Raw genomic sequence first — 13,714 nt, 5'->3', positions numbered from 1 at the left:
GTATTTTAATTTTCTCCAATTGGATAGATATGATCCACCAGAGGTATGTGTCAAATGTATCAAGCATTTTGTGTTCAAGTGACTCTGAGAAAGTATTTTTAATATTCTCCCCTCATAGATATTATCCACCAGAGGTATGAGTCAATCGACTCCATTTGAAAGGATTTTTTCAAGGTGGCTGAAATATTGATCGCTTAGCAAGAATTTCAGAAACACTTTTGTCATCTTTTAGGTCAAATCCACATTCCCATAGATTACAAAGGAATATTTTTCTCTTCTATATAGGACTTTCATTGCCTACCGCCAGAATATCTCTTAAGCACAGGAAAAGTAATGGCAGTGTCTCGACTCAACCTTATGTTACAACTTGTTACAACTCTGGTTCAACCCCATAGTTCGACACTTTTAGGACCTACACTCAGCTCTACTCAAGCATAGTTTTCAAATTAGAATAAATATATTACTACAAAATTTGGCAATAATCCTGAATAAATTACACAATAGAAGACTACATGTCTTGAGTTCTAGATCAGATTATAGAAATGCAGTAAAGAAAAAGTAAAAATACATTTAAGCTGCTAAAGATATTTTCTGTCGACACTTACTTTTCACCCGGGATCTTTAGAAGCAAATTAGATCTAGTCACATCTGCTTTAGTCCTAACATTTATAGGCCATCCACTTAAATACCTCAGACATATGTAGCAATGATAAGTACTCATTAAGAACATCCACCCCAAGATAAAACCTGGGCAGGAAAAAAACCAAACAATGTGATACACTCTTCTCAACTCCATTCTTTTGAAATTGATGCTGTACATTAAACCTGGAGTACTGCTTCTTAATCAAGTAGCAGGTTGCTGCTTTAACAGTGTGATCATGACAGTATTATGTCAAGTGAAACATCACTGTAAAGATGCATCAATTTAACACAAGATATCTCTTTAATACGTTCAAGGTCTTTCATCGGTAAACAACATAAAGTGCCGAAACATAAAACAGACTGCTTTAAATTGACGTAGGCTAGTCGTCACAAAACTAGTCACGTCATTAAACACTTCGATAAATCTGGTGGTTGAAGATTACGATACAGATTTAAGAAGACATTTAGGATACTATTGCTAGCTACTTTTTACTCTATTTATTTTTATGGTAGCGAACACGGGTCATATCGCCTGTAGGATCACAAACATTTTGTAATATTTACAACTAATTTACAATATCCATCATACATTCGTTTTTAAATAATTAACAAGTACATCTAGAAGGAGGTAATGAGGTTTGGAACGGGCCCTATAAACTACTTGTAAATGATATAATCCGAGAAGAAGAAATAATATCGAAAGGTGAACTGGGCTTTCAGCACAGGTATGTGAAGTTTGTGCAAAAATAAAAGATATTGCATCGTGAAACTCATATACCAACAAATATAAATAAAGGTTCATTGTTATGGAAAGCCAATTGTGTTTTTAAACAAATGGCTGCTTAGTTGTTCAAGATTATACATTGTCTTAACAAATAGATGGAAGTATCAAAATGAAGAGAGGAAATAACAGAACAGTATCTCCAAAATACTAGTTATGATAAACCCAGCCACCTATCTTCCGACAATTTGCAAAAAGTCTAACAAACATTCATAATAGTTATCATGTTTAATATGAGGATTCCTCAAATGCACAGATAGTTGCCATGTTTAAAAACCACTAAAAGTCCATCCAAAAATTGAAAGTATAACTGACGGGGGAAATTCAGCTAATACAGAATAAAGAAGACCAGACTTGTGGTAAATAATGAAATTGTTACCTCACGAGGCACAAACTTACATCTGGTTTGTCATAACTAACTTTCGTTTTGATAACAAACAAATATGTGGTTTCGCAATAACCCTTTCAAAAAGCATGACAACTTTTTTTTCGCCTAATGGTTACCATGACTACAACAATGACAAAATATGCCGGTTTCAAAATTACAAAATTGAAAGAGTTGTTCGTTTTGTTTTTACGTATTATGGAACACTGAGGTTGTCACTTAGACATGAGCCTAAGAATATCTTTTGAATGTGTGTGTGGTGTGTGTGTGTTTAACATCAACTAGAATTGGTTTGATCATCAATTTTCAGTGAGTCCTGAAGCTTTTCTTTACAAGACATTTCAAGTAAATCAGCATAGAAACTAGATACTCTTCATTTGTCAATTTGTTCTTTGTTTTTCCTTACTGTTTGGGTAAAGATGTGGCTATTATGACAATGACCTTCTTCCACCTGACGCTAAAGACTATAAATCGGGGAAACTAGTCTTTCCCAAAATGCAATGCTTAAAACACAATTGGTTCTACCATGGGACTATAGTACACAAAACCTCTCTACTGTTGTGCATAACAATGGTTTACAATAACAAAAACAATTTGGTCCTTTCAGAGGTATTAACTCTTCCCCCCCCCCCCATTAATGGTTACATCCTACAAATAGAGTTAAGTTGCATGGGCTTGGGTACTTTACATTAACTCACAATTTGAATATTCAAATTACTGAAGGAGACGGTGCATTGTTCATTACCACTGCAGAACCGGGTGACATTACGCAGGAGTTCCCATAGGGATCTTCATGTTACATACTTGTTATCCGAAAAATCTATACATTAAATATGTTATGCATTATAAAGGTAATGCCCTTAAGCACTAACAGCATGTTATCATAGTGTAATATCATTCAAACAGTATACTATCCTTGTATACTATCACACAACCAGCATATTACCACAGCATTCCATCATACAGTAGGCATACCATGCTAGCTTACCATCATACAATCAGCATAACATCATAGCATACTATCTTACAAACAACAAATTATCATGGCATACCACGATACAAACAGCAGATTATCATGCCATACCATCATACAAACAACATATAATCATAGGATACGATCATACAAACAGCACCTTATCATGCCATACCATCATACAAACAGCAAATTATCATAGCAAACTATCATACAAACAGCACAATATCATAGCATACCATCATACAAACAACATATTATCATTGCAAACCATCATACAAACAACACATAATCATAGCATACTATCATACAAACAGCATATTATTATAGTTTACCATCATACAAACAGCATGTTATCATTGGATACATCATACAAACAACACAATCATAGCATACTATCATACATATAGCATATAATTATAGCTTACCATCATACAAACAGCATATTATAGTATCTTCATACAAACAACATTATCATTGCATACCTTCATACAAACAGCATATTATCATTTCATACCATCATACAAACAACTCAATCATAGCATACTATCATACAAACAGCATATAATTATAGCTTACCATCATACAAACAACTCAATCATAGCATACTATCATACAAACAGCATATAATTATAGCTTACCATCATACAAACAGCATATTATCATAGCATACCATGATACAAACAACACATAATCATAGCATTCTATCATACAAACAGCATATTATCATAGCATTCATCTGTTTTCGTCTACACCAGCCTTTGCCTTTACCATGTATATATTATTATCCTCAGATTCATGGTCGTAAACCATTCCCTCAGACACATTCCCACAAACTCTCGTCCATCTGTTTCGTCTTGTGATCAACACGACCGTTTGGACAGTGTGTCCTACACCGCAATGATAAATATTGACTGGCAGCTGACCTCTATTATAAAAGGTCACCGCCGGTGGCTGTCCTGATTGGCAATGGATGTGCCTCTGTGTTGAATACGTATTTATCCAAGGATAACACCGAGGAGTCGTCACCGAATATTAAAAACAGATACTTCAAAGTCTCGCCTAAGAAGAAGCTTTCCATTTTGTCTCTGCTTTTCACATTGTTGGGATTCTTGACGTCGCCGATGGATGTGTAGCCGCCATTCTTTACCTTGGTGTGTTTCTCAAAAGCTTGGAATATCTTCCAGGCCCATTCTTGGTAATATTTATCGCCTGTGATTCGATACATGTAGAACATACTCTCTATTGATTCTGGACGTAGTAGGTTGTGTTTGTCCATGGGCTGAAGGGGGAGAGGGAGAAAAAAACAATATAAATAAGAATTTTATTCATGTTCCTTTCTGTTTTAAAATCTTGAATTTAATTATAACTTTATAACAGTAATATTTTAAAGTAGCATAGCTTTCAGTACTGCTTGAAAGCAAATCACAATGATAAGTTCCTTTACCTCCAATAATATTTTATAGTGTATGGCATATTCTAGTAGTGATTGAAATCATATGGAACCATCCCCAGTAGTATCTTCTTGGAACCCTCGATTACATTTCAAAACATGCCTATAGCTCTTAGTACTGCTTGAAATCAATCACAATGATAAGTTCCTTTACCTCCAGTAATATGTGAATGTAGCATAGCTTTTATTAAAGCTTGAAATTAAATCACAACGATAAGTTCCGTTACCTCCAGTAACATGTGATAGCGTAGGTCATATTCTAGTAGTGCTTGAAATCATATGTAACCATCCCTTGAGAGAAATATCTTCTTGAAACCCTCAGTAACATTTCAAACCATGACTTTAGCTTTTAGGGGTGCTTGAAATCAAATCATGACGATAAGTTCTGTTACCTCCAGTAACATGTTATAGTGTAGGACATATTCTAGTAGTGCTTGAAATCATATGTAACCATCCCTTGAGAGAAATATCTTCTTGAAACCCTCAGTAACATTTCAAAACATGCCTTTAGCTCTTAGTAGTGCTTGGAATCAAATAAGTTCTGTTACCTCCAGTAATATGTTAATGTAGAATAGCTTTTAGTACTGCTTGAAATCAAATCACAACGATAAGTTCCTTGACCTCCAGTAATATGTTATTGTAGCATAGCTTTTATTAAAGCTTTCAGGGGTGCTTGAAATCAAATCTAACCTTACCTTGACAATAATATCTTCTTTCACCCCTGGCAACAAGTTAAAGTAGGATATTTCTGGTGCTAAGAAGGTCGGCATCTGAGCATACATCTGGTAACATGTGTGGACAAGCTCCTGCCCAAGCTCCAGGTGAGATTCTGGCAAGCCGTTATAAAATCCCAGACCTAATGTACCACCAAAGAAACAAGCTAGCTCATCCTACAGGAGAGAGAGAAAACTGGTATGAGTCTAAAAGCTATCTGAAACTGCACAGGTCGGTAACTTATGTGTTTTAATGACACAAAACAGTGTGTGTGTGTGAATATTACATGAGGATATTTAGTATGTAAGATGAATGCAAGAGCAATAGTACACAACTTACATGATCAAATCATCCAGGGGACTAGTTTACATTTGTCTATTGTAAGTGAATATGTAAGCAGATTTGAGGGTAGTGAAATGAATCTCTGATATATTTGACCAAAAAAACATTTCAATGGAAATTTTTTACTAAATGAGAAAAATTTCACAGAAATAATAAAGTATGAAGGGATTTATGATCATGTTCTAACAAATAGTACTTTTTTTTATATTTTCATACGGCATCTGTTTTTGGACATTAACACTATAGGCCTACCTATTGTTCAATATTTAGCCAAATATAAATGTTTTGAGTTAAGTAGGGGGCAGGAGGAGATCTGAGGAGGGGGTGGGGATGGGGGTGTGCACAGGGGTGGGGGATGGGGGAGGGATGTCCTGAAACTAATTTAATACTCTGCAGAGTTAAAACATATCACAAGATCTGAGTCACCTGCTGTTTCATTGTTACCAAAATACAATTCTCATAGCTCTACAGACATTAGCCTTACTCCTCAGTGCTACATAGCAAGTCAGAAGACCTTTATCAATATTTAACAAATGAAATGTTTTTTAGAAGTACAAACCATTTTTGGTTTAAATTGTCCTCTGACATGTTCTCCAACAAACGTTAGTTTGTTAGGTTCAGACTGTTGGACTAGCTTTTTCTTGATACCCTCGACTGCCTCCAAATAATCCTCTTTAAAGCTGTTAAAAAAAAGGGAACAAAAAAATGAAAATTAGTTTGACCTTTTGAAGTACTACGGACATCTAGCCAATTTGCCCCATAATTCAGTACATTTGTTGTGTGTGTGATAATCTCATTCAATATCTGTTTCCAAGATATACACATTTGAAGTTTTGATAAATCTGGGAAACTCATTACATATGTGCAAACTATGATCTTGAGTTTTCCGCTCATCAAAATTTCTTATTTTAGGCCTTTATAAGTTAACCCATAATTACAAGCCTACATATATCATTTGCATAATGTGATGTTCCTCCAAGACAAAATATTTAAAAAATCGCCTTAGACCACAAACCTGTGTTCAGTGTCCTTGAAATGAAGGTTTTTAAAAGAAAGGAATAACATAACAGAAAAATTAGGCAGTCACTCCCTTGACATCATAAATAAAACTAGAATTAAGAAATGACTTGTAAATTGGTCAATCTTTGATGAATATTGGGTGGGAGTTTCATGATTTATAATTTCTGTTTAGAGTGGATAGGACAATGTTGTTCATAGCTGTGCATATACCTTTTAATATCAAGATCATTTAATTACACTGATATTAATAAGAATTAAAGAATGAAACTGTTAATAACAACAGCAACGAGACATGCAAGACATACACAGGAACATTTACAAAACATAAACTATTAGACAGTAGTCTAGGGTGGACAACATTTGACAACAACAGAGAGTAAAATGCAGAAACCAACCAACCAGCTAATTAAAGCCAACTCTGCTCATTGATTAACATTCTTTTGTCAAGAGGGTGATAGCACTACAGGCACGTAGCCAAGGGGGGGGGGGGAAGGGGGCAATCGCCCCCCCTTGAGCAAATTTTGTTTTTATGTTTTTATGATATCGCTAGTAATTTCAAAATAGAAAATGCTTAGATGCAACTTACAAGGCCTGGGAAGTGCCAATTCCAGCAATCTGGGAGGCATTTTCGGCCAAAATTTTCTTGTACAATTCACGCCAACCCATGGTGGCATTATGCTTAGATAGTTTCCAATGCCGAATCTACGGCACTAATAGTTTGCCTACAGGTTCGCCCCTCCCTTGGCATTTTCCTCGCTACGCGCCTGAAGCACTATTAAAAAACAAGGTGTACACCTGTACCTTTTGTAACTGAACGCCAAAATGAAACCATAAATTTAAACTTACACATTTTCACTTTTATCGGTTTGTAACCACTGTTTGAGGAGATATTCGTAGTAGCTGTCCGCCCGGGCTCCTAGAGTGTAATATTTGCCCCTAAATTCCCCCGTCTTTGCGTTAATGAAAGTAGGAACCAGGCCGTCCTCCTTCTGCAGTTCGTGCAGGTGCGTCGACACCCGATCGACGGCGTCCTTATATTTCGGGTTGCCCGTCGTGAAGGTCAGATCTCTGAATTCTAATTGGATGGTGGTGACCTCGGACACAGAGCTGTCGGGTCCCCACTTTGGTGGCTGCGCTTTGCCAGTCTTGAGATTCACGTCGGCGAAGGGTATCTTGGAATCTGAATTGAAGGCTGGCAGCAGTGCGTCGCCAAGTTCAATCTGCGGGACAGATGTTGTGAAGATATCTCAAAAGACGGAGTTTCATTACACTGGACAGACTTTAGATAAACACTGGGTTACAATGACTTATACAGCACTAGTGTTTGGAGCCTGGTTGTCAAATGGAAAGGCAAGGCACTTTATATCCATTGCCTCTTTCACCAAGGTGTATAAATGGGGACCTGCGAGGTTACTTGTTCATTTAAGTTGCTTGCGCCAGTTGTTGCTGCATCCCTACGGAAAGTCCCCCAGGAACACGTAGATGCGGTGGACTGCAGTGCCCTTGGGATCAAATGTTGGAATTGTTACCAATGACCAGGGCTTAACTGTTGTACCAAGAAGTCGCATTCAACAACCCCACAGCCATCCCTCTCATTGAAAAGTTTCATCCAACCACACAGCCCTTCCATGAATTTTCATGCCGCTACCTAAGACAGTTGGAGGAAATTTTGAATTCGGCCACTTCTCCCTTCCCTCCCCACCCCCCCCCCCCTCCAACCTTTGAAATCCTGTGCACATCACTGCCAGACGGATTTGAACAAGCAGATTTGACTCAGCAAAGATTGGAATTCAGAGAGCTGCTCTTACTTTCTTAATTTTTCCAAAACATTTAAATTTAACATGTTTTGTTACTCACAGCTTTGTTGAGAAATACATCATCGCCTGATAAATGATAAGTGCTGAGAAGTCCACCGAGTACCCGAATGGTGGTCTCAAAGAGGTTGACATCTTTAGCTTGTTGTATGACCATGCTATTGGCCACCCAATTTCGAGCTTCTTTAAATTCTGAAACAGAAGAAACGTAGACTAGCAAGTCAGATGGTACTCTTGCTGATTGCAAACTGGCCTGACAAGAGAGAGGGGGGGGATGGGTGGTTTCAAGACGGATGCCTGGGAAAATATGTTTTCTCATTTTCATAAAATTCTTATCAAGGTAAAGAGAGGACTAAAGATTCTGAACTGGTGACGTAATTGTCCCTGTGGTCTGACCTGGCTCTGGATACTACTGAAGTGGTGATATCTCGTCAAAACATGTAAAACATATAAAGTTTGCATTAATACAAAAGGTCCAAATGTGATCTTCAAGTTCCTTTAAACATACAGGGACCGAAATATATAAACACAATTTACGTAACTACAACAAATCTTCATTCTACTCTCTTCCTTTCAGTATTCAATAAACAAGGACTATTTTCCAAGTTTACACCATCAGCTCCTGCCTTCTCCTTCTATCCTGATCACCAGCCTGTCTTTAGACTGATACTACCTGTCTACGATGATGACACGGTCGTCTCTCACCGCCAGCTTACCTTTAGTCAGTCCCATTATGTACATGGTGTCCAGAGCATCAACCAGAGTAAGACCCAGGTTGAACCAAGTGCCCGGTTTCCGGCTGATTGGGTGCAGCTCATCCTGACCCCAGGCGTACTCCTTGTAGGCTTTCCATGCATGCATAAAAGCATCCACCACTGCCTGCTGTCGTTCATTTTTCGGACCTATGTAGAGATTATTCAAGAAGCGGCTCATAGACGTAACAGAATACTAAAATCTCGCATTCAGATACTGTACATGCTTTTCCAAGGAGACTCATGTAAAGAGTAACTCTTTGGCCATCTTTCTCAATCTCAAAGTGTTGCTTTCCTGGTGTAATGAAGAGTTCAGTTACCTTTTAAGCAGGGATAGTTAAGAGTCTGGAACAAGATTTCAACCAGCAAAAGTCAAATGTATTTGAATGTTTCAAATAAGAGGAATATTGTCTACTAGTGAAATAGATACCTTTAAGGTTAAAAGTTGCCATTGTACACAATTATGAAAATTCTGAAGAAAAATTCCTGTCGAGAAACTAAACGTAAAATGGTTGATAGCAAAATGGTCAAATAAACTATCACAAATTCTGTGCAATCCTCAAACAATGTGGGAAAATCAAAACAAACAAGCTTATCTTTGGTGTTGCAGCTATCTAAGGTCAACTCTAAACACACACCGTTTTCTTTTACCTCCTTTAGGTAATCATATAAAAGATTAGAGAATTCACAGTGGTACGTTCTGTGAGGAAATAGAGTGGCAGGTGGTCCACAGTTGTAAGGGAACAATTCTACAACATATACCAAGTTAGAAGACTAGTTAGATGGAAAGTGAGGAGATTAAGATTCTGAATGAGAAAGCATATAAAATGAAGCAACTAGAAGTGTCACTTGATTGTACCAAAATTCAGTAAAAGCTGTCATGGACAGTTTATGTGACCATCAATTCTTGTAAAGACAAAATGTGTTACAAAATTTATGAAATATCACACAAATTGATATTCCAAAATTTCCCCCCCCCCCAAAAAAAAAAGACAGTCTTAAAATTTTGTCACACACTTTTGAATCTTTATGACCCTATCACCACATCTAGCAAAGTTTTCTTGTCACTTCATCACCCCTTTTATTATTCCTACTTGCACTAATTTGTGTCATGCTTACCGTAAATGTTATCTATATCTGCTGGTAAGTCGCCCTCTGCTGCCTCCAGAGGACTTCTGTCATGATCCCCCTAAAAAAGATCAAACAATATTGCAAATTACAAACCGGCCTTGTCTATGAAAATTTTTAGCATGGAAAACATTGCTTAAAATATGTTCAAAGGTAACTTTCCTTTCAGAATATTCTGCTGGATGAGAGATTCTTCCGATAAATACATTTATTACTCCACAAGGAAAATACATTTGTCTCCACAAGGAAAATACATTTGTCTCCACAAGGAAAATTCATTTGACAGTGGCTGGGATATGTTTCGACGGACTTTAAAAACGGTTTACCATCTTTCTAGTGTATTTTAGGGGCTGATACTAAAATGTGCTTAAAGTGTTCGAAATACCTTTTTGTTGACTTTCTAGCATATTGGGGCAGATACTGATGAACTTTAAGTGGCCACCTCACAACCTCTAGGGTCAAAATTGCTGCTGAGCAGAGTGGTCTATAGAAATATGGTTTGGTTCTGTTCTTCCTATGGTTATGAAATAATGTCATATTGCGATATCATATTTTTTTCACCCTTCCATCAAAATCGTTGAAATTTTCTTCCGTAATTAAAAAGGTTGCCCCCAAAAATTTACCTCCGACAGTTCCCCGGGCAAAGCAGCGGCATCATCCTCGATTTCCATCACAGCTTTTGGGACTTGCACCTGTTGGTCGCTTTCCACGTTGATGGCATCATCTACCTCATCCGGAACTTCTAGCTGAGCAGCTGGAAGTTCATCCTTCCCTCCCAGCCCTAGTTGTTGTATCCCCTCCTGGTGTCGTTTATCAATTTCCTGTTCCATCTGCAAGTGCATATCTTGGACATTTTCTTCACCTTGGTCCATCTCTAACTTAACTGAATCTTCGTTTTCGTTTTCTGAATGCTTCATTCCAACGGGAGGACCTTTCTTTGGAGGTCTTTGTTTCTGGGAGGCAGAAAAAGACAACTTTTGAATAAGAAAACCAAACAAATGAAAATTCCCACATGAGTTTATTTTGTAATTAATATAATTGTAACCCTTTTTTATTGAAAACTCAATATTGAAATCGGTGTTAATTAAATGGGAGGACATATCTTTTCAGGTATTTCTTTTATTTCTAAGAGGAAGAGAGAGAGAGAGACAATTCTTGAACACAGAGAAACAAACAAATCAGAGTGTCCTACGTGAGTTTATTTCTTATTAATATAATAACCCATTCATTTTATGTACAACATTTAAGTCTGAAAGACGAAAGAAATGAAATAAAACTACTGCTAGTATTAGGTCAGAGTGCCAAATGGTAACATTAGATATTATGAGCATGTGGGGGAAGGAGAGGGGCTGAGCAGAAGTCACATAGAAGAAACTATTTTGAGCTATCATTTTCATTTGACAGATTACAAGTTCTAGTTGAATGATAATAGGCAGTCATAAAACAAGGACTACACAGAGAGGTCAAGAAGGGTCTCAATCTTTTATGATGAATGAAACACAACTTCAAACATACTATGCAAATGAAAACTAACAAAATTATTCCCGGGTCCAAGCAAACAACATTTAACAGAAGCTCCTGCTAAGAAGGAGTGTCTTCAACCTTAGAATTGCTCAACTTGTAAGATGGATTGTAAGCAAGTACATCAATTTAACTTGTTCAAGGATTTAGACAAATTATACAATAATGTTAGTACAAATAAATTTACTTACTATCTTTTTAATTTCATTCTCTGCTCTCTTTTTAAAGTCTCCTGGGTCGATTTCCACAAATTCCTCATTCTCTTCTCCTTCTTTGAAGTCAGATAAGAAAGTGTCCCTCATGTGAGGAGTAATGTAAACTACCGAGATACCAGCCACAATGATCACCACCAGTACGATTCGTCTCTGCAGTCGGGAGAGGCCATTCCAACACTGGGAGGAAATCAACTTTACAGAATACATGTGGCTCAAAGATGATGTCTTATTTAAACTTGCTCGAGTTTTCCGTTGTATATAAATGGAATCTGATTTTGCATAACAAGCGGGATGATAATGGTTGAGTGATATATATTTTTCTTTACCTTGCTCTCTTACAGAGTGTAGATGCAAGAACTGTTTGAAGAAGTGTAACACTACACAATTAAATGAGAGAAAAATGGTACCTAGCTACAACTAGTACAAGGTCTAGAAGGAGGTATGACAAATGGTGACAGAGCCAAAAGACCACATGCATCCATCTCCATTATTCTACTGTACACAATTCACGTAAAAAAGTTTACGAAAAAGTCTGAAACCCAATTGCCTTACTTTATGCCCAAAGTCTTAAGGCCTCCCTCTACCAGTTGAATACTTTCCTTACAAAGAAGAAAACATTTGAAAAATATTTCTTGGCAAGAAACTAATAGTATTTCCTAAACTTAATAAAAAAGGGTTTGAAAATTAGGTCACATGAGAACTTAGAGATTGTCCACTGTTTTTGCTACCTCATTGCTTCCTGAATTTCCTCACAGATTTTCTTACCATATTAGATCGCATTGCCTCAAACTTGAGATAATTCAAAGTATGTTCAGAAAATGTCTCCTCTCTCATTCAGTTAGACTCATCAAGTCACAGTGTAGTGAATGAATGGAAAGGATTACAATGAAATTTCAGGTTTCTGATGTTCTTGTCAGGTTGGTTTTATAGCATTCTCTTTTGTCATACTGTCCTTGAAAAGGATTTTATGGCACACATGATCCTTTATTTCTGCTAAAGATATCTAGCCTAAACTCCAGAGTCCAAGGACATGTACACTTAATGCTTGAGTGATCACCCCACATAGTACTGAATTAAGTACAGGTCTTTCCAGTAAAATATACCTATGTAATGCCTAGAGCACGTTAAGTTGAGAAGATTCATCATATATCACCAAATGTGTACCATTGATATCGACATGGAACTAGCTAGGTAGCATTCAAGTTGCATAACAAAGGATATAGGCTAGGCCTTGCGTTACGTCTAACGTTAGGCGAATAGTAGGTTTAGTACTCACTCTTCTAAGACATGTCAATCGGCGTCTGTCTTTGCTATTGTTGTATTCAATGTCACTGGCTATGGTGTACGATATAAAGTCTCTCTTTTCCTTTGAGTTTTGCATATTTCAAGCACCGATGGCACATAGAGCGACAATACGAGGGAAAATATCTCGGGCCTCTCTTTTTGGTGATGTGTAACATAAGGCTTATTATTATTAGAAAAATAGATGTATACGAGGTTGCACTACCATAAGATAGTACCTCTATCTTAAGTATTACGTAATATTGAACAAAGCTATCAAAGGGTTATCAAATACGGAATCCATAAATAACCACGGAGACACATATCTTGCAGTGGCGGCGGAACCGGGGGGGGGCTTGGGGGGGCTGCCCCCAATGAAAAAGTTGAGGGGCAAATGCATGATAAGCCTCCCCCCCCCCCCCCAATATTTACCAGGACTCCGAAACGTGCATCTGCCCATTTTTCAATGCATACTTGTCGATCTGTCCGATGCACACGTATACTATATAGGTGTAATAATTTAAGTAAATGCTGGGGGGACCCTCGGCCCATCCCCTGGCTATAGACCACATTGTCACCCCAACCGCGTCTTCACGCCCCGTGAAAAGTGGAAGCAGTGAGTGTGAGTACCGGTAAGCGCAACACAACTTCGTCTTAGGCCAATGACTTGCCTCATTTCAGCCAGTTCTCCAA

General features: G+C 37.5%; 1 protein-coding gene across 3 annotated transcripts; it reads right to left on the bottom strand.

Annotated features, from left to right (window-relative positions):
• Nucleotides 1-585: 585 nt before the first annotated feature.
• LOC139963373 (endoplasmic reticulum mannosyl-oligosaccharide 1,2-alpha-mannosidase-like) lies at nt 586-13,244 on the bottom strand. 3 transcript variants are annotated; one of them, XR_011791575.1, is made up of 11 exons: nt 13,017-13,244; nt 11,717-11,932; nt 10,628-10,957; nt 9,996-10,065; nt 8,841-9,026; nt 8,168-8,316; nt 7,157-7,530; nt 5,850-5,970; nt 4,930-5,124; nt 3,299-4,063; nt 586-3,266 (listed from the first exon to the last, which is right to left on the bottom strand). XR_011791575.1 is itself a non-coding variant. In XM_071964059.1 (10 exons), exons 1-10 carry the CDS (start codon nt 13,119-13,121, stop codon nt 3,713-3,715), a joined length of 2,097 nt encoding a protein of 698 aa, XP_071820160.1. In that variant the 5' UTR covers nt 13,122-13,244; the 3' UTR covers nt 586-3,712. The 3 variants fall into 3 exon arrangements, 2 of the variants coding, with proteins under 2 accessions (XP_071820160.1, XP_071820161.1); XM_071964059.1 differs by having other exon boundaries at nt 586-4,063; XM_071964060.1 differs by having other exon boundaries at nt 586-4,063; nt 11,717-11,917; nt 13,017-13,241.
• Between the last annotated feature and the right edge of the window lie 470 nt (nt 13,245-13,714).

Source organism: Apostichopus japonicus, chromosome 22, assembly GCF_037975245.1.
Source record: "Apostichopus japonicus isolate 1M-3 chromosome 22, ASM3797524v1, whole genome shotgun sequence".
NCBI lineage: Eukaryota > Metazoa > Echinodermata > Holothuroidea > Aspidochirotida > Stichopodidae > Apostichopus > Apostichopus japonicus.
Note: the sequence above shows the minus strand (reverse complement) of the source record. Positions and strands in the feature narration are given on the sequence as shown.